General features: G+C 35.6%; 3 protein-coding genes and 1 long non-coding RNA gene across 6 annotated transcripts; 3 read left to right on the forward strand and 1 right to left on the reverse strand.

Annotated features, from left to right (window-relative positions):
• The first annotated feature begins 566 nt into the window (after positions 1-566).
• On the forward strand, positions 567-2,532 carry LOC140957349 (trihelix transcription factor ASR3-like). Its single transcript, XM_073414563.1, has 3 exons — positions 567-1,512; positions 1,628-1,669; positions 1,891-2,532. The coding sequence occupies exons 1-3, from the start codon at positions 843-845 to the stop codon at positions 2,193-2,195; spliced, it is 1,017 nt and encodes a 338-aa protein (XP_073270664.1). The 5' UTR covers positions 567-842; the 3' UTR covers positions 2,196-2,532.
• LOC140957350 (magnesium protoporphyrin IX methyltransferase, chloroplastic) lies at positions 2,422-4,040 on the reverse strand. 2 transcript variants are annotated; one of them, XM_073414565.1, is made up of 3 exons: positions 3,417-4,040; positions 2,658-3,086; positions 2,422-2,526 (listed from the first exon to the last, which is right to left on the reverse strand). In XM_073414565.1, exons 1-2 carry the CDS (start codon positions 3,966-3,968, stop codon positions 2,679-2,681), a joined length of 960 nt encoding a protein of 319 aa, XP_073270666.1. In that variant the 5' UTR covers positions 3,969-4,040; the 3' UTR covers positions 2,422-2,526; positions 2,658-2,678. The 2 variants fall into 2 exon arrangements, with proteins under 2 accessions (XP_073270666.1, XP_073270665.1); XM_073414564.1 differs by having other exon boundaries at positions 2,422-3,086; positions 3,417-4,039.
• Positions 4,041-4,219: 179 nt separating this feature from the next.
• Positions 4,220-5,451, forward strand: LOC140956751 (uncharacterized). The gene is made up of 3 exons (XR_012171527.1): positions 4,220-4,406; positions 5,195-5,242; positions 5,336-5,451. It is a non-coding gene; the product is annotated as an uncharacterized lncRNA (long non-coding RNA).
• A 1,094-nt stretch (positions 5,452-6,545) lies between these two features.
• Positions 6,546-18,575, forward strand: LOC140956933 (ADP-ribosylation factor GTPase-activating protein AGD3-like). Of its 2 annotated transcripts, XM_073413892.1 has the most exons (20): positions 6,546-6,971; positions 7,855-7,931; positions 8,870-8,970; positions 9,664-9,734; positions 10,699-10,761; positions 11,492-11,536; positions 12,496-12,561; positions 12,682-12,729; positions 12,851-12,946; positions 13,031-13,072; positions 13,983-14,198; positions 14,299-14,430; positions 14,519-14,752; positions 14,866-14,952; positions 15,032-15,346; positions 15,525-15,670; positions 15,746-15,836; positions 16,889-17,039; positions 17,130-17,367; positions 18,100-18,575. In XM_073413892.1, exons 1-20 carry the CDS (start codon positions 6,927-6,929, stop codon positions 18,212-18,214), a joined length of 2,379 nt encoding a protein of 792 aa, XP_073269993.1. In that variant the 5' UTR covers positions 6,546-6,926; the 3' UTR covers positions 18,215-18,575. The 2 variants fall into 2 exon arrangements, with proteins under 2 accessions (XP_073269993.1, XP_073269992.1); XM_073413891.1 differs by having other exon boundaries at positions 16,889-17,367.
• Positions 18,576-19,207: the final 632 nt, after the last annotated feature.

Here is a 19,207-nt window from a genome sequence, read left to right on the forward strand (position 1 = left end):
AGAGTAGGACGGTCCGGGTTAATTCTGTCCATATTTATAATAAAAAATAATATTTTTATATAAATAATAATAATTTTTCATGAGTGACCTAAATAGAATATCTATATAACAAAATTGACTTGTGAAACCGTTTCATATGAATTTTTGTTTAGTTTCTCATAGTTATTTTTAATATACATCAATTATTTCACATCAAAATTGAATATATGGTAAGATTTCTAATGTGAGTGGTGAAAATAATTTAAAGGGGTAAACTAATAATAAAAAATATAATGGATTAAATATGTCTGAGATATATATATATATATATTTCCCAAATGCCTTTTTTTTTTTGGTAATATTTTGAAGACCAAAAAATATCATCTCATAACATAATGAATTGGTTGCTCTGAAAATTATCAAACCTTTAAAAAATTTGTTTATAATCAATCCTTCAAAGTAATAATTTTCATCTAAAGATTTTTCCACCTCGAATTAATGAAAAAAGTATGCATACCAAAAGGTACATTATAGAATCAATACCACGCAAAATAAGGCAACAAAGACTTGACAAAAGACAGTGTAAGAATGATTTGGAGAACATTTGCATTAAAGAAAATTATGCCCTTATTAGGATAGTCGATCACTAGGACAGAAAATGGAGTAATAAGTCGAAGGATAAAAGGTATTCGGACAATGCTCTTAATTGAGTAGTCAATCACCGAAGAAGATATTTGAATAATGTCAGAATTGAATTGAATTCAATCCCATATTAAAGAAGAATTATACCCTTTTAATCGTTGGGCACCTTTAAGAGCAGAGCACCTGAATCCTTGAGGAAGTAGAGGCAATTGCAAGAATCCATGGCCCTGGGATCAAACAGTACACAAGAAAATGACATCACCTCAGGTGGCCAGCCATCTCTTGAAAGGAGTGATGACAGAAATAAAACACCGAGGCATCCCCGATGGACGCGCCAAGAGACGATGGTGCTAGCACAAGGGAAGAAGATTGCCGAGGAGAGAGGGAGAAAGGGGCGTAAGTTAGGGCCTGAGCAGGCTGAACCAAAATGGGATTTTGTTTCTTCATACTGCATGCAACATGGAGTGAAGAGAGGGGCGGTTCAATGCCGAAAGAGGTGGAGCAATCTTGCCAGTGATTTCAAGAAGATAAAAACGTGGGAGTCCCGGGTACGAAATGGAGGTGAATCTTATTGGATCATGCAAAGTGATTTGAGGAGGGAGAGAAAACTTCCGGGTTTCTTCGACCAAGAAGTATATTATGTGTTGGATGGAAAGGGATTTACAAATGCGGCGTATCAACTTGCACTCGTGACAACAAGTGCAGGTGAAAATTATGGTGTGGAGGCAGAAGAAGAGGAGGAGGAGACGGAAACGGAGGTGAGCGATGGTACTCCTGCTACAGCACAGAATGGTTTGCTTCAAGATTTTAAAATTGGGAGAAACACAGGAAAGGAAAACGTTCTGGAGGATGATAAAGCAGATACAATTCCTTCTCCAGTCCCCATTTCAGGTACCATAGATGTTCAAACTTACATCGTGTGAATGTCAATAAATATATTGCAACAAGATTAAAAAATGATGACCGTATGAATTGTGAAACCTTGTACATTTTGTACTATTCGCAGAGATGAGATATCAACCATATCACCAGGCATACATAAATCCAGGTTAGCATCGTATATATTGTTTATAATGACTTTAAACATGAAAGACAAGGGACTTTAGCATTTCCAATACAAGCATATTATGACAGAGTATAAAGCATCTTCACCTAAGAAATAGTTAATACAAAATTTCAAAAATGTCATTTCGCTATTACTTTCTGCCCAAGTTTGATGGTCAGGGACAAGACATGTACGTTCCTAATGATTTTGATGTTAAGGTACAGAAAACAAGAGACACCCAGGCACCCCGTTTTGGCAAGGTTCAATGTTTCACGAGGGAGCGAAGAGAAGAAGACACACATCTAGTGCTTGCCAAAACTTCAATGTGGAAACCCAATTGATCAAAGCTCTAGAAAAAAATATTAGTCTGCTGAATGCACAGCTAGAAGAGCAAAAGGTTATCAGTCAAATGGACAGAGAGCAGCAAAAGGACTGTCACAACATTTTAGTCGCAGCTCTTACCAAGCTTACAGATGCTCTTGAAAAAATTGGAGACAAGTTGCAACATCAAGAAACCAAAGATGCCTAAACTACTTCGCTTGATATATTATAATGTCCACAAATTCCATCCAAACTTATTTAGATACCAATGGTTAATATTTGTTTGATCAAACTCACGAGCTCATCTAATTTCTGAATGTAGCAATTGATACAAGACTATGACGCAGCTTACTGTGCTAAGAAATACAAAATCTAGACTCGGTATAATCCTTATTTCAAAGAACTCGATTCTAAGGATCTTATCTCAAAACTAATAGAGTATCCACAAAAGTTATGCATTGTTTGAGAAAAAAACATTAGAGCTATAATACACACAAGCAACTCCAACTCGCCAAGCGTAGCATTTGGAGAACTCACATCTACAATATGCATTAAATGAAGTAAAAAAAAAACATCAATGGTAAAAACTGGGCAATAATTCCAGAACAACTTTTTCCGCAATTCCTATATTGCAGCCACCTGGAAGAGAACAAGGCATGATTATACATACCTAACCTCTCTTTAAGCACCACTATGCAGGAACAGCCTCAACAAGCCTCGAAAAGTAAAATTGTGTTGTAATCAAACCTCTTTTTCTTATCCTCCAACCAACCTTTTGCAATGCTCGCTCAACATCAGCCTCGGAATGGAGGTAAGCTCTTGTTGCCTTGGAAGGCCCGGGGAACAATTCCCCAACTCTTTTTAGAAGATTATAATATAATGTCTTTGGAGCAAAGCTCAGAATCAACCGATTCTCGGCCAAGGAAGCAAGGTGGGCAATCATTGCATCAGCCTTGCTTTGTGGGTAGTGGATCAAAACATCTAAGCAGATTACTGTATCATACTTACCATCCAAACTCTCTAAATCCTTGGCCTGAAAAGTCGGTAATACGAGTCCTGGGGATATATCATCCTTGCCTTGTAGAAGCTCTTCTCGTGCCTGCATTAAAGCCAAGTGAGTTAACTTTCTTTAGAATCAAATCCTTTTTCCGGCCAATAAGAATGGGAACATGGTGAATACAGCTATTTTAACAGCCAGTAAATCATTTCGCCAACTATAGATATCAACTCTTTGATCAAAGCTTGTTAGTTCTCGTGATCGTGGAATATTTTTCCAGCTGGGACTTTATTTGCTTCTAAATCAAAGATAATCAAGCATTATTTTTTTCTTCTGTATCACGTATGCAAAAGTAACACATAGAACCACCAAAGATATTCCAAGAAGCAGTAAATTTAGCCCAAAGAACACAGAAGATTACAAATACTCTACCAATTTCTCAGCCTCAGCAACCATGGCAGCTGAAATATCACTCGCTGCCACAACGGCTCCTTCCTTCGCCAACGGAATAGACATCGAACCCGTTCCACACCCAGCGTCGCAAACCGTAACCCCGTTCAACGGCCCCTCGTCCAGCAGCATCTTCATTGCATTCTCAACAGTTTTTGAATGCCCAATCCTGATATCAAGCTGCACCTTGTTAACATCATCGGTTTCTCCGTAAATTCTCCTCCAACGCTGGAACCCATCATTGTTGAAGTACTCCCTCACCACCTCCTTGTCCCCGCCGCCAACCTCCTCCGCCTGCATTTGCCGCCGCTTCTCCGGATCGGCGAGGGATAGAACGGCTGCGAGAGCGGCAACTGAGCCACCGCCGATAACGGCAATGGTGGTGCTGTCTAAGGTGTTCGCCACGGCTGATAAGTCAGCCGCAGTAGAAAGCGGCGGGACTGCGGCAGTGTTATAGAGGGGCTTGCGTGAGCGGTTGTTGGTCGGATTGAGGAGTGGGTAGTGGAGCGGAGCAAAGAAAACAGAGGAAGCCATTGTTGTTCGACTCCTGCTGGCGGGAGCTGAAAAGAGTGGAGGGACTGTTGGGTTCGATACGATAATGTAATCTGGCTTGAGGATAGAGTTTGCTACTTGTCGTAGTGTGGACCCCACATGAGGACACGAACTGTACATAAACTTCATATTATTGTATAACAAATTAATGAACTTAAAATCAAAATTTTTAATATAAAAAAAATCTAAATTTTTAATATAAAAAAATCGAAATAAAAAAAATCAAATGCATGCTGCTGTAGACTATTGCTTGTCCTGGTTGATGTAACCTTGCCTGAACTGTCTGCTGGTCTTCCTTTTTACAATCTTTTGCTGTAAATTTTAAATGTTCTTGAGTTATATTTTATGATATAGGTGAACATATCTCTGGAACAATCATACAGTTATTATGCTAGAAATGATGGGAGTAAAGATTCACAGGTAATATTAGCAATATGTTCTTTATTTTTCTATCCTAAAGTGATACTTGTTGAAATTGATAGAAAATTTCATTTACTTATGGAAGGCCTCGGGAGCATATATCTTTTACCCAAACGGCACATTTCCAATACAATCTGAAGGAAAGGTACATACATTTTCTTCAAAGTCAACCATTCAGTGCATGATGAACATTTTCTTGGTTAGACACTGAATTGTTTATCTTATATTGCAAATTCCACTTGCAGTTTTTCGAGGACCTCTGTTTGACGAAGTTCATCAGATATTCGATTCATAGACATCTCAGGTTAGTCCAAGAATCATTAGTTTATTCTATCAGGTTTCTCTGTTATATGTCTTCCACATGGGTTTCTCTTCATCTCATTCAGGGTTTGAGTTATATCTCAAGGTGTGGAACAAAGTTCGAGTTAATGAGCCATTGAATGTTAGTCAGTCAAGAGGGTCATGTATATTTTGATGCGTACATTACAAATTTTTCTGTGTGTGTCGACGATTTAGGATCTTAAAAGTATTTTTGGATGGTTATTAAGTTGAAGTTATCTCGGCGAGAAACTATGCAGAAATTTCAATTATGTGATGCAAAAGCTTAATTGGAAGAAACAAGTAAAAATTTAAAAATGGATCCCAGTGCATTGTTCGAGTCGCCTGTAAGGAATTAGGGAAAGGAGACTTGACCCTTCTTGAATAAAGGGGGGACTAAACAAAAATACTCTGCTGTTTTTCATTTCTTTGTTGTTACCATGGATTAATGTTAACATACTTGTCTGCAGATCACCAGAGTGTACAAGGAAAATGAACATGTTGAGATTGAATTCATGGTAAGTCAACATTCATATGTTCTTTTAGCTGTTCGTAATGAAAACGGTTGAAACTTCTAATGTTCAAGCTATCCATAATGTCTGGCATCACAGGTTGGTCCAATACCCATTGAAGATGGAATTGGGAAGGAGATAGTAACTCAAATAAAGTCAACTGTAGGAAACAACAAAACATTTTATACAGACTCTAATGGGCGTGATTTTCTTGAACGAATGAAGAGGAGGTCCTGTACATCCCGCAGAATTGGTAGTGAAGCTTACTCCTATGGAAATTCGAATCTTTATTATCGACTTAAAGTTTTCCTGTACTAATACGGAGGCATTTCACTTGGAAACACTAAAAGCTGGTTTTCGTGATAAATAATTCGGATTGGAAATGCTCCCAATAATGACGAGTTATTCAATTTCTAACATATCCCCATTTTCAATTACTAAATAAAAAAAAGTAGGTATACTACGATCTAAACATTTGATTATTTTAATATATTACAAATGAAATAAATTATCATCAAATAAAATTTTATAAATAATTTCTTAAATTAACAATATAATTGGGAATAAAAAAAAATTAAAGCACAACTTTCACTCTCCAGTCTATTTCATTTGATTATATTCCAAAATGTTTTTTTTTTAAAATTTGTTACCAAATTTGAAAAAATATATATTATTTGGAAGACCAATAATAAAATTATAAAGCAGACATACTTCGAATTTTTTGTGTACGATTGCAGACAAAGCTAGCGCATGCCAACAAACAAGAATAGAAATTGGCGCGCTCTGGCAGACAAAAACGAAAGTCATGGTAATAAATTATTTAAAACTAACAAATATATCTATTTTATTTTATTAAAGTTGAGAATATGATATTANGTTGAGAAGATGATATTAATTAAAAAATATATCGATTTTTTTTTCCAACTTTATCATTACATGATACTAATATTATATTTTTGAAAGTACTAATATATGATATTAATATTACATTTTTCCAACTATACTAGTTGATTTTCACATGCGATGCGTGTATGTACAGTCCTTTTTATCATTATCGATGGATATAGTGAAATTTGACAAATTATGGAAGGACTAAATTGATATTTGAATTGTTGAAATAAAAAAAATAAAAATAAAAATGTTTGTTGAAGTTTAAAATAACAAAAACAAAAAATAAAAGTATAATATTAATATATATATAAATAAAATTAGAAGAAAAAATTGATATGTTTCTTGTATGTTTATTAGGTGTATATTTTCAAATCCTCGACTTCCATAAAATAAAATATATATATATATACACAAAAGTGGAGAACACATTGATAAGAGCTCTCAATTTTGTGACAGCCATGAAATACCGCAAAATATGGTCCCCCTTTCCCAATTCTTCCTCCATTTTCGCTCCCATTTTACCTCTACTGAATCAACCCATCATTTATTTCTCTCCTTTTCAATATGTGCAATAATTTTCTTCGTAGTTTTTCTGGAATTCCTTCTTCCAGACAGTTTTGACTTCGAGATTTTGCATCGTGATATGATCTTTTGATCGCTGGTTCCTCGATTGCGTTGCGGGCATGTAGTTTGCTCGAAGATCATCTGGGATTTTGTCTTTTCCCTGAAACGGTTTAATGGGATCAATTAATCACAGAAAATAGGCCGTCTTACTTTGGATCACGCGCAGGAGACTAATATGTATTTCACCAGGCTAGATGATTCGCCTATGTTTCGGCAACAGGTGATCTTCCTGTCTTGTTTTCTTTTTATATGTATCGAGTGTACTTTCCACACATTCAAGGCTTCTCTTTAGAGTTTTAACTCTCTACATTGTGTAGGTAACTGGAGGGGGTTGTTTACTTTTGATAATTATATGCATGCCTATTTTTGAAGAATAATAGCTTTGTGCAGATTTACTTTGGTAACCCGTAGAAATCTTTGTAACTAGAGAGCAGGGTTGTAGTGAATGAATGTTGCCCGCGTTACAGCAATGGAGTTTATTTGATACACTTGGTTACAAAATGTTAAAAGTGAAATTTAATTGGGCAATAGGCATTTTGGCGTGGGGTCTTTAAGTTACAAGACCAAATTTGGAGAAAATGAACAAAGGGGAAAACTAGTCTAGTGGAAAAATTTAGTGGCAGTTTCTATTAGATACTAGAATTGCATTGCTTATCTACAGTTAGCTAGTGTTTGATTAAACTCTAAACAGTTTCTTGAGATTCCTTCAACGTGAAAATCTTAAAAAATTTATTAAGAATCTACGGTCAAAGATCGAAAAAGACCCACTGCCTTTTACTTTTGATATGTACGCTCATGTGTCTAATGGAAAAATTTATTGCTAGTTTCTATTATAGACATGCATCCGGAGATATGGGCCTGACAGTTGTCATTAATCCTGGCTTCAGCTGATTGGGTGCAAGTGTACCATGATAATAATCATGTCATTAGTTATGCCATTGATGAAAAATCAGCAATATTTCCGACTATTTGTAGCACTTTTGTCAATAGCTTCAGTGGTTCATCTCTTATAATATCATTGAAATACCCAATCTAACATACAGAAATCACATGTATATTTATGTCTGAACTTTATGGACACATAGTCTTGTTTGACCATGCAGATCCAGTTGCTGGAAGACACTGCTGAGACATTACGAGATAGAAGTCTTAAGTTTCATAAAGGATGTCGGAAGTACATGTAACTTACTAGCTATGCATTTTTCACGCCTTTGATAATTTCTCACTTATAGTCCTCAGCTTAAGCATCAAATTTTATTTAAATGATATCTTTAAAGTATGGTATGTGCAGTATTAAGCGCAGTTAAGCATCTTGTGCAAAAACAGTCATTTGAGCTCTAATTTTTGTAAGCTTGCGGAATTCTGGATGACTTTTATGCCGTGTTTTTGTAAATATGCATTGTATGCAGCTTTGTGTCACTTATGAATATCTGGGTGGATGGATAAACTGATACTTGATATTTTAAACATCTTCATTCCTTCTTTGCCTGTCTGATTTGCTCTTTTCTGTTTCACATATTTACTCTGGGACATTGCTAACTTTGGTTCGAGTATATCGTGCTTGTTATCTTCATTTTCTAAGTGATGGAATCTTGTCAAATTTAGCATTCGTTAATCTGTTTTATGATTTATTTTTTGTAAAATGAAGCATTGATGAAACTTGGAAGTTCTGTTTGGTTATTTTTTCGGAGATTTGGGGGAAATCTTGGGGGAATAAAATTCATGTTTGGTTTTGTTTTGAGAAAAATGAATTTTTACCGTACATGCCAATTTATGTAAAAATTATTGGATAACATTATTTTAAGTTGAAAATTTTAATATTTAAATTTATAATATGATTTAGTAATAGCATATTTTTTAGAAGTGAGGAAAAATTTAGTTTAAATTAACGATTAAGTTGAGTGATTTGAAAAGGTGGAAAAGCAAGTGTTTAGGGAAGACTGAAGAGGAAGAAAATAGATAATAGCTTTGTCTTGTTTTGGCAGATGAAAATGTTTGCTGATAACAATAAAAAAAGGGAGAGTTTTTCTTCATTTCTATTTAACTTTTTCTGTCAATTACATGTTCTGCAAAACTTTTCCTGTATTGTTACTAGTCCTGTTTTCATTTGATACATAGAGATGGACTTGGAGAAGCATATGATATGGACATTGCTTTCGCAAGCTCCCTTGAAACTTTTTCTGGAGGACATAATGATCCAATATCGGTAGCATTTGGAGGTATATTTTTAATTTTCTAAATAAAGATATCCTTTCATGCTCATGGCTGGAAATCAGGAAGTAAAGTTTATCCACTAACCCCATTCTCCATTCTTCCTCATCCACAAAGTAAGAAGAGAGAAAATAAGACAATGACAGAGAAAGTTGGGCTTGCTAGTTGTTTTTATTTCTCATTCTTGTACATTTAATAATTTTTGTCTTTAAGAAGAAGAAATATATAGCAATAATGTTGTGGCTGGATATGACTGGCTTGCTGGACAGGGGACAGAGATAAAAAGTAGAGATTTATACAAATCGGTTTTCTCTGCTCACATTCTATAAATTATAATATGGCTTGAAAGCAATGATAAATGAATATTGTGCTCAGAGAACTTTGAAGTCAAGGTTTTTGAGTTGTGTTTTTTGATTTCGGTCGGGCTCAGCATCATGATAAGCGGCCTTATGGGCGGCCAAAGCTGAACTGGAAGCTATAGATTTATTTATACAATATATAAGCCTTCTGATCACTTTAGTTGCTATGCATGGACATCTCTGAACTGCTAAGATTCGACCATGAGAAAGTCGTAACAAAAATCAAATGACACGACATCTTACCCAGAAAATATGCCATAAAAAATTGTCTTGTATTCTTTATTATAAATTCTGTAAATTCAAGTCTTTGTGATGCTGGTTTAAGTCTATTTATATTTTCAGGCCCGGACATGGAAAAATTTGCAATTGCACTCAGAGAAATTGGAACTTACAAGGAAATTCTTCGGTCACAGGTGGAAACTTTCTCTTTCTTACATTATTATAGCTCATGTTGTTGGTAAAGAATATAATGCAATAGCTGGATACCTTGGTGATTTAGTAATATGTCTGTCAATTTCTCAAGATATATGATATGTGTGTATATATTTAAATAATTGGTGAGCATGGATAGGGGCTGATGAGTTCAGGCTATCTGGTTAAAAAGAAAAAGTTTGAGGCACTGAGGAATTGAGAATCACAGATCAAATTTAGGATACCACAGTAGTTCTTCATAGGATGAACTGATTCTAGTCTTGAAATTTCTTCAACAGGTTTTAACTTTTAACTAACTCTATCCCCTTCATATATTATGTTTTTCCATTTTTTTTTTATGTTCTCATGTTAACTTTAATGCCTGAGGAGTTTCTAGAATTATGATCCACGTTAATCATTTGCGGGGGTTTTACATGTTCCACTACAAGTTTGAGTAATAATCTCTTGAAGTGATGTACTTCGGATGGCTACATGTTTGGTGAATGACGAAGGCATGATGAGTTGGAGCTATGGTAGTCTGCAGACCATACTTTATATCATCACTAGAAATGCATCAGAAGTAGGCGGTGTATTTTGTCATTAGTATGCTTGACTTCCCCTTTTATTATCCAGATCGTAAACTTCTTGGAGAGGCTTTAGCGTTCTTCAGTGTTTCTTGAATGTGGTTCTTGTCCCCTACAGTCACTCCTAGTTACCCATCGATGTTATGGATAAGTGGAAATATACTAGTCATTTTGTATTTGTGAGCGTGAGAGTTCCAAAAAATAGTAACTATGTTGATAGAAATCATATGGGCCTTAATGTAATCATTGTTCTCTGTGTGTATACTGTCTATGTTCATTTTTCTTTTCAAGATATTTGGCTCTGAAATCACTTTTTGATATTAAGTTTGTGAAACCACTTCTTTTGTGGCTTCTGACTGACATTCTTCACTTGTGCCTCTAGGTAGAGCACGTGCTGAATGACAAACTTCTGCACTTTGCTAATGTTGATCTTCAAGATGTTAAGGTATGCCCTATTTCACAATTTTGTGACACATGTTTTATGTTTTCCTGGTTCTTACATTTTATCGAGGTTGTGTTACCATGTTTTTTATGTTTTGCTAGTTCTTACATTTTATTGGTGGGCCCTGGTTTTAGGATAGCATTGATCACTGGAAAAACATCAGCATACTAATGGCATTTTCTTTTTAATGTCATGTGAGTTCGATTGCAAGCGTACATTGTCCAGCAACTACTAAATTCTGCTGAGATACACAACTAGACATAAGCTCAGAATGGCTAGTATCCCAGACAATGGTGTGTAGCAAAAAGCTATGGATGAAGAACATGACGGGCCATCCGAAATAAAAATACAATGATTCTATATGAAAACTTGTTCACATATTTTTATACATGCTCATTGATGGATAAGTCATTAAAACTCTTCAACTGTGGTGAACTAGCAGCAAGGTTAAATCTTTACATCTGTAGCTCTTCCTTTTTTAACCTGGCCTTTTAGCTGACCATCTGTCGAAGAAAAAAGAAAATTTTCTACGGAGCACGAGGATGTTAATTTAGAGATTCATGCCGAACAATTAGAATGTTTCAGAGGTGTCAAAATTTGGGAAGATATTGCTAGCTACATCTACACCTCTATCACGGCCCTAAAACATTTCTTCAATTTTTTCAGTTTTCCCACCTCTCGTGTAATTCCTAGGGATTTTTATCTTACATAATTGTTATTTGATCACACACAGGAAGCCCGCAAGCGCTTTGACAAAGCCAATGCAATTTATGACCAGGTGTGGATCAAGTTTTTATTTCTGAAGTTTGTATTAAAACTCAAGTGTGATTAGTCTCTGAATCTGATGTTTGGTGTCTTTTAATTATCCTTTTTGTTTTGTTACTCGATTAGCATGAAGTTGATAGTGTGGGAGGCCTAAATCGTTCTAAAGATAAAATCATACTATGTCAAGGATCTGAAAATGTAGGATAAATGTGTAACTCAAATTTATGACAAAAACACCTGCGGGGTGTTTTTGGTGTCTCAGAAGCTCAAATGTCCAAATGGAATTACCTCAAATGCACATTGGGTCATAGATCTATTATTTGCAAAATTGGGAAGGGACCGCATACTGCTCTGTAGATTAGCGTCAAAACAGAAGAACTCCTATCATGCACTTATCCAAAACTCTTCCTGATTGAAATCATCTCCATTCCTTAGTCCTTCTATTATTGCCTTTTTACTTTGTCATCAAAAGGTGAGTAAGCAAGGAAGACTCGGACTGATTGCGTTGATAGGAGACATGCATATTGGGCAGATAAATTAAACCTTGACAATTCTACATAACAGAAGGTCTTGTTTTGTTGTAGACTTGGAGTTGATATTGATTTTATGGTATTTTCTTTTCTCACCGAATTTAACATTTCATGGGCAAATTTCATAAGAGTGATTTCAAGGATTAACTTAAATTTAAAATTCCTCAATAAAGAAAAGGAACAGCTGCTTATCCTTCGTAGAAAACATACAAAGGAAGATAGTGGATCTCTCTTTGCTTGTACCCTTTTGATGTTGTTTTGCTCAGTAGAAATTAAATCCAGCATAAACTGCTTCCCTTTTATATCTGGATTGTGAAATGGTATGAACTTCGCTTTATGAAATAGAATTAAATAATACTGTGTCGGTTTGTTACTTTGTTTCACTTCTGGGACATAGACTGGTACTTAATATGCTGGAATGTCCGTCCCTGTCATGTTTCAGGTTCGTGAAAAGTTTTTATCACTGAGGAAAAGTGCAAGGATAGACATAGCGACTGCCCTAGAGGAGGTATCCAACCATTAATACCTTTCTAATTCAGCAGCGCTTCATTTCTGTGGCTGTAACTATTCAGATAGTTGGCATGGGTAACCATAATCTGTTGAATTCTAATTTATCAAGATTTTCCAGGAACTTCACAATGCAAGATCAACTTTTGAACAAACACGCTTCAATCTGGTTTGATAATCTCTTCCAAGTCATCTACTTTGAAAATTTCTATGTCACACAGTAATGCTGAAGGATTCATTTGGAAAAGGGGAAGATTTTGAGCACCCTGCTTTCTCCTTTGCAAATTCAGGTCCGTGCTCTCTCTGCTGTAGAAGCAAAGAAGAGGTTTGAATTTTTAGAAGCTGTTGGTGGTACAATGGATGCTCATCTTCGTTACTTTAAACAGGTTTGTGGCATGATGAGAAGTTGTCATTGCTCATGCTCTGCATTGTTTCTTGTTTACTTATTCTGAAGTTCCTCTCTGTGCTAGGGGTACGAACTATTGCATCAAATGGAGCCTTATATCAATCAGGTTTATTTGTTTTTGTATCGGTATTTTTCAGTTGTACCCCCATTCTCTATGTCTTTTCTTATTTTTAGTGTAGATTATAATTTTACCTTGAAAAGAGATTGTATTTTTAATAGATATACCCAATCTATGGGAAAAATTAAAGAAGGATGATTGTTGTCAGGAAAAAGCATCAATACTTCCCTCCAGACTACGATGACTATCTTAAGTTCTTGATTTCCTTTAGTGTCTATGCATGGAGGAATTTCTTAATTTGATATTGAACAGCTAGCAGTAGAAAATACTGAAGATAGCAACATAAAATACGTATGACCATGAATAGTCCTACCACGATAACTGAATAGGAACCTAGCACAGATTCAGATTCGGATTCGGATTCGGATTCAAATGATTAGTTACTAGACGATTCATTTTATTTTTCCCTGCAGAAGACAATGTGTATTCCCTGCAGAAGACAATGTGTACTCCAGCGGATAGTTTTTCCAAAAAACTGAGGATGGGTCAAGGAAATTTAATCCCTTTCTCAAACCAGGTTTAGAGGCTTTATGGTAGATAGTAGTATAGTACAGATCTTCCTCGTCAAGTTTTTCTTTGGGGAAGATAATCCATTAAACTACAACACGACCTTTTGGTTTTGGCAGCAATTATTCATCCTTTACAATTAAGTTATTTGCAAGGTTGGAATTTGTTGATCGATGTAGTTATTCAAAACCATGAAAAATGGATTTTAGTTGACTTGCATTTTATAGATAATTGTTATCCAAGATGGCATCCAAGTATATGATTTAGGGTTCACAATTTAAGATTTTTTTTTTTTTTTTTTGCAATTTGTGGGACTCTTGGTTGCTCCTCTATGTAACGTTTTCATTTCAACATGCACCCGCTCTTTGTTTAGCTTGCTACTATACTACAGGTATTGGCTTATGCCCAGCAAGCAAGACAAAATTCTAACTATGAGCAAGCAGCACTCAATGATCGTATGCGAGAATACCAAAGACAGGTTGATCAAGAAAACAGACGGTCTTTTAGTGGACCTTATGGTCCCACTAATATGGATGGTATACATTCTTTTTCCAGAAGCTCCCATAAAATGATAGATGCAGTGATGCGGTCCGCTTCTGAGGGAAAGGTTGTTTTCTGATATTGCCCTTAGATTTCTAATATTCTCTTTCTAGACTCCTATTTCTTTTAGAGATGTCATATCTGTAACTAAGACTTCAATAGTGTAGGTACAAACCATTAAACAAGGATATCTCTCGAAACGATCCTCCAATTTGAGAGGTGATTGGAAGAGAAGATTTTTTGTTCTTGACAGCCGGGGAAGTCTATTCTACTATCGCAAACAATGGAGCAGGCCAACTGTGAGTCATGGAATAACAAATGCACTCTGCCCTGCATGCTGTTTCAGTTTAATGATACTTTTTGCTAACTTGATCATTTGGCCCTCAGTTTCATGGTTCTAACAGTCCACTTCCCATACATAGAAGTTCTCCCTCAGAACCTGGTTCGGGGTTATTGAGTCGGTGGCTTTCATCTCATTACCATGGTGGTGTGCATGATGAAAAATCTGTTGCACGTCACACAGTGAACCTGCTGACATCAACAATAAAAGTTGATGCAGAGCAGTCGGATCTAAGATTTTGCTTCAGGATTATTTCCCCCACAAAAAACTACACTTTACAGGTTATCTTTCTCGCATCAGATAGAATTTTTAGTGTTATCTCTTTCACAAAAACTCAAAAGTGGCGGACATGGACATAATGCTCTGATAATTGGTAATTTCTTGTTTGATACAGGCAGAAAATGCAGCAGAACAAATGGATTGGATTGAAAAAATAACTGGAGTTATTACTTCTTTGCTGAGTTCACAGACTCCTGAGAGGGTAAACAAATTGTGATTGGATGGGCAGTTTCTTTTATTTTTATTCTCATTATTGTAATCATAATTCATTTGTATGTCAGCATTTCTGTTGTAGCCCAGTTAGTGAAAGCAGTTCCATTGGAAGTCCTGAACATGATGTGAGGACCATTGAAGAATATGCATCAGAAAAGGATCTTTCATCACGAAATATTATACGATTATCCAAAAGTTCAGTCCAAATTCCCAGCAGCTTAAAAAACGAAAAGCCAGTCGATGCATTGAAAAAGTTGCCTGGAAATGATAAATGTGCCGATTGTGGTGCACCTGAACCAGATTGGGCTTCCTTGAATCTTGGCATTCTTATATGTATTGAATGCTCCGGCATTCATCGCAATCTTGGTGTGCACATATCGAAGGCAAGTTGATCGTAGCTTCCTTGTTGTGCCTAATTTGTCCTTGAATTCAGTTGTTTTCTATTTGATGTTGGTGTAAGTCCAACGGAGTGTTTGATTTTCACCGAGGATGTTAATCATGAGCCACAAAATATTTGACACGTATGCACTCATCTCATGGATTTCCTAACTTTTAATGTAGGTAAGATCCTTAACACTTGATGTCAAAGTTTGGGAACCTTCTATCATTACTTTGTTTCAAGCACTTGGCAACGTCTTTGTCAACTCAATATGGGAGGGATTGTTGCAAGCAAGTAGAACTGTCCAGGCAGATGAAATACCAAGAAGGTGAAGTATACTGCAATCAACATTATTGTCATGTTCTCCATATTTGTTATAACGAGTATGATCTTTATAGCACAGGTCATTTGAATCTGACAAACGCAAAAAGTTTTATAGCAAACCAAAGGAGAGCGATCATATATCAGTGAAAGAGAAGTTCATTCATGCAAAGGTGTCACCTCATTTGATTAATATTCAGTTTTTTGTATCATTGCTTTTAATACTATTAGGAATAGTGATCCTTGAGCATTACTTCATATGTAAATAAGGTGATCTCTATATATCTTCGGAATTTAAGCAGTTTAGAAGGCATGGTGATATGACACAAACAACTATACGATGAGCAAACTTTCTTCCAAGGAATGTATATGGAGCAAGCTACAGCCCTTGGATCAAGACCTTAAAGCTTTTCTTAGTGGAAATGTCTTTAATGCCAAACTTCCTGCCTTTGTTTTCAATGACTTTGTAACGTTCTGTTCGGCTTCGTTGGAATTATTTCACATAGGAAGTAGTACAATCTTTTTTCTCAATAAGGTAAGTGAATCCTAAAATAGAGTGGAAGGATGAACACTATCAGCCATAATAGATATTAGTAGTTGTCGCAGTATACTAGCAGCAATTGTTTCTTGTGATAACTGCAACTTTTAAGTGTGTGCACGAAAGTTGAATTTCTACATTTCTATCAAGCATTCATGTGCAAACATACTTACACGGACTTCCATTTTCTCCAGTGCCACCAAAAAGGTTTTCTCTAGCAATGTATAATTTGTTTAAGTTCGCAGAAGACAAAAAGGATTAAGTTACATGGTTGAAATCTTTAGCTAAGCTTGAATTTAATGTATCCATGGTGTTGAATTTTCATTTGAAAAAAATATTTGTATATGTTGATAGAACTGATTTCTTAGCAATTGGGTTATGCGGAACTTAGTATAACTTCATGTTATGGTCCTAGAATTATAGATAGTCCTAGTAGTACTATATTTGATTTGTTTCTTGTTGTGTGTTAATCCTTGCAATGTAAGATTCGATGATAACATAACATGGTTGCCGTATTTTTTTAAAAATTAACTATGATCAAGAACTCGCTGGAAATCTTAATCATCGGTATCAGAAATATTGATTACAGAACAAGGAAGTTGGTTGTATAAGAAGGCTATGTATAGTTCTCGAATTAATTTTTATGTTTCATATCTAACCAAAAGCATAGTGCCTCTTTGATTGCAGTATGCAGAAAAACGTTACATTCACAAGGTAAAGGACAGCCAGCGTCTTCTTTCAGTTGCCGAACTGTTGTGGGATAGTGTACGTGCTAATGACATGAAAGCAGTATACCGCCTTATTGTCACATGGGAAGCAGATGTCAATTCAATTCTTGGTCAGGCCTCGCCCCTTACATCTTTAACTTTAGCTAATGTAATGAGATTGCATGAGCATGCGAATCCGGATCAGAATTTTCATGCTGTAGATGATGGTACTTCAAGATCTCCAGAACCACAAGTAGAAGATGAAAACAGATTCATTGGTGATCTTTTTGATGGATGTTCCTTGCTTCATCTTGCCTGTCAAACTGCCGATATTGGCATGGTAGAACTGCTCCTGCAGCATGGGGCAAACATAAATGCTTGTGATCTAAGGGGTCATACTCCACTGCATCACAGCATTATTAGGGGAAGAATTGGAATCGCAAAACTGCTGCTCGCCAGGTGACATGCTTTGCGTTCTCTGCTGTGTTTATATCTATGTATATATAATCTCATCTACCAAACAATAATTTGAAGTGAATCTAGTTTCTAACTATGCAGTTTCCATGCAAACCAAAAAATTATTTCGTAGTTGAGTTTACAAATTCCCTCATTCCAAAACTTAAGGTTATGACTGCTGCTGCTTGTTGCATGTTGATTTTATGTACAGAAATAGAAGCTTTTGCTGAGTTACTGATCAATATCATGATCATTATAGATAATACTTTACGAAGGTGTGATGTTATTTGCAGATTTCAAAATCAGCACTATGACAGACACTAGTGCTCATAACTGAGTGTTACCTGACTTTTAGCATAACTTCGATCTAGCATAAAATGAAGGTTGAACCTTGGAAGATCTTGGTTTAGGATTGTTTTGTTGAGGTCGTCATGTTATAGGGCAGTGTTGCCTTTTATCTGCATTGTATACTAATTCATGCTAGTCCATTTTCTTGAAAAACCATGCTTACCGCAAATTTCAAGAAACCAATTAAATCATGGTTTAAGCTGTGAGAAATTTGGGCACGGATTAATTATGTGAAAATGTTATTTTCTCCTAGTTTTTAATATCTACTAAGACTACTTAACATGTGATACTAACGGGAATTTGGGGTATTCTCGGTTGAAGATTGCTTTGACCTGAGATTGCTTTGAGCTCATAATCACTCTAAATATGGCACTTCCTTTTCTGCAGGGGAGCAACTCCCGAAGCTGTTGACAGAGAAGGCAAAACTCCTTTTCAGCTCATCGCAGAATCGGCCCTCGATGATGTCGAACTCTTCGCTTTGTTAAAACATGCAAATAGATAGTATTGTTTATTATATTTATCTTAGCACGAAAATCCAATCCAAAAATATCGGGGATGGTTTGCTGCAGATTTGCATGCCATCTTTCTGGATTTAGATGTTGAGCAGCTGAAATTATTTTTCTCCTTGAAAATGCCTAGAAGAAGAGAATGTGTTTTTTATCTTCTTCCCAGGATATACAAGATTGTCTTCTTTTTTTAATCCTGTAAATACAGGATAGTCATTCTTAATATCGATATTATGTTGTAATATCGATGCAACGAGGAAGACTCGGGCCATTTAGTAATATGTGCCCTGTTTTGAGTTACTTGATGCTTGAAGATGTAGCACATATTCAGAATAGCAAGTTTTGTAATCTAAACTACTTTATAATTCTTCTCCAGGTTTTCTTGCTTCTGATCCTCCCCCAACCTGATTTCCAAATGGCCATCAATATGGATTAGCATAAAATCGGTTGAACCGAATTCACCACCTAATTGAATTAATTTGCATTAAAATAAATATTTTCTTTCTTGAAAGTTGAGTAATTTATAATTTCATTAAAATTGTACGTAAAATTTTTTCCGTTTTCTTGACCATTTTTCGTCCATGAACAAATTTTGAAGTTTTTAAATACTCTGTATTAAAATATAAAACAATATATTTAGTATTACATTCTAAAAAAAATCATCCCGAATTTATGAGATTGAAATAAATTCTCAATTATAGTAAATAAGTTATTTTTTTCTTTAAAACAAATTATTTTTTGAAAAATCGGCTGAAATGACCGATTTTTAATCAGTTAACGCAAAAAATTCGGTTTGATTTCGGTTATTTAAAAACCGACGTATTCGGTTATTGAAAATCTGGTTCGCTCACCAACCGAACTGATCGAGTGCTCACCCCTAGTCTCATCAATGAAAGGGATGATCATTTAAGTATTACACCGAAAAACATTTTTTTTGCTATATTTTGATTACCATTTGAGGTGGCGTGAAGTTTTTCAACCTCTGAGCA

This window comes from Primulina huaijiensis, chromosome 14, assembly GCF_012295235.1.
Source record: "Primulina huaijiensis isolate GDHJ02 chromosome 14, ASM1229523v2, whole genome shotgun sequence".
In the NCBI taxonomy this organism is placed as follows: Eukaryota; Viridiplantae; Streptophyta; class Magnoliopsida; order Lamiales; family Gesneriaceae; genus Primulina; species Primulina huaijiensis.

Excerpts from the sequence above, each read along its gene's own strand:
- LOC140957349 (XM_073414563.1), top strand. The coding sequence starts at position 843 with ATGGCCCTGGGATCAAACAGTACACAAGAAAATGACATCACCTCAGGT. Across the intron at positions 1,513-1,627 it reads TTCTCCAGTCCCCATTTCAG|AGATGAGATATCAACCATAT; the intron begins GTACCATAGATG and ends TACTATTCGCAG. Across the intron at positions 1,670-1,890 it reads CCAGGCATACATAAATCCAG|AAAACAAGAGACACCCAGGC; the intron begins GTTAGCATCGTA and ends GTTAAGGTACAG.
- LOC140957350 (XM_073414565.1), bottom strand. The coding sequence starts at position 3,968 with ATGGCTTCCTCTGTTTTCTTTGCTCCGCTCCACTACCCACTCCTCAAT. Across the intron at positions 3,087-3,416 it reads TTGCTGAGGCTGAGAAATTG|GCACGAGAAGAGCTTCTACA; the intron begins GTAGAGTATTTG and ends GCTTTAATGCAG.
- LOC140956933 (XM_073413891.1), top strand. The coding sequence starts at position 6,927 with ATGTATTTCACCAGGCTAGATGATTCGCCTATGTTTCGGCAACAG. Across the intron at positions 12,947-13,030 it reads ATCTTCGTTACTTTAAACAG|GGGTACGAACTATTGCATCA; the intron begins GTTTGTGGCATG and ends TCTCTGTGCTAG. Across the intron at positions 15,347-15,524 it reads TTGGTGTGCACATATCGAAG|GTAAGATCCTTAACACTTGA; the intron begins GCAAGTTGATCG and ends CTTTTAATGTAG.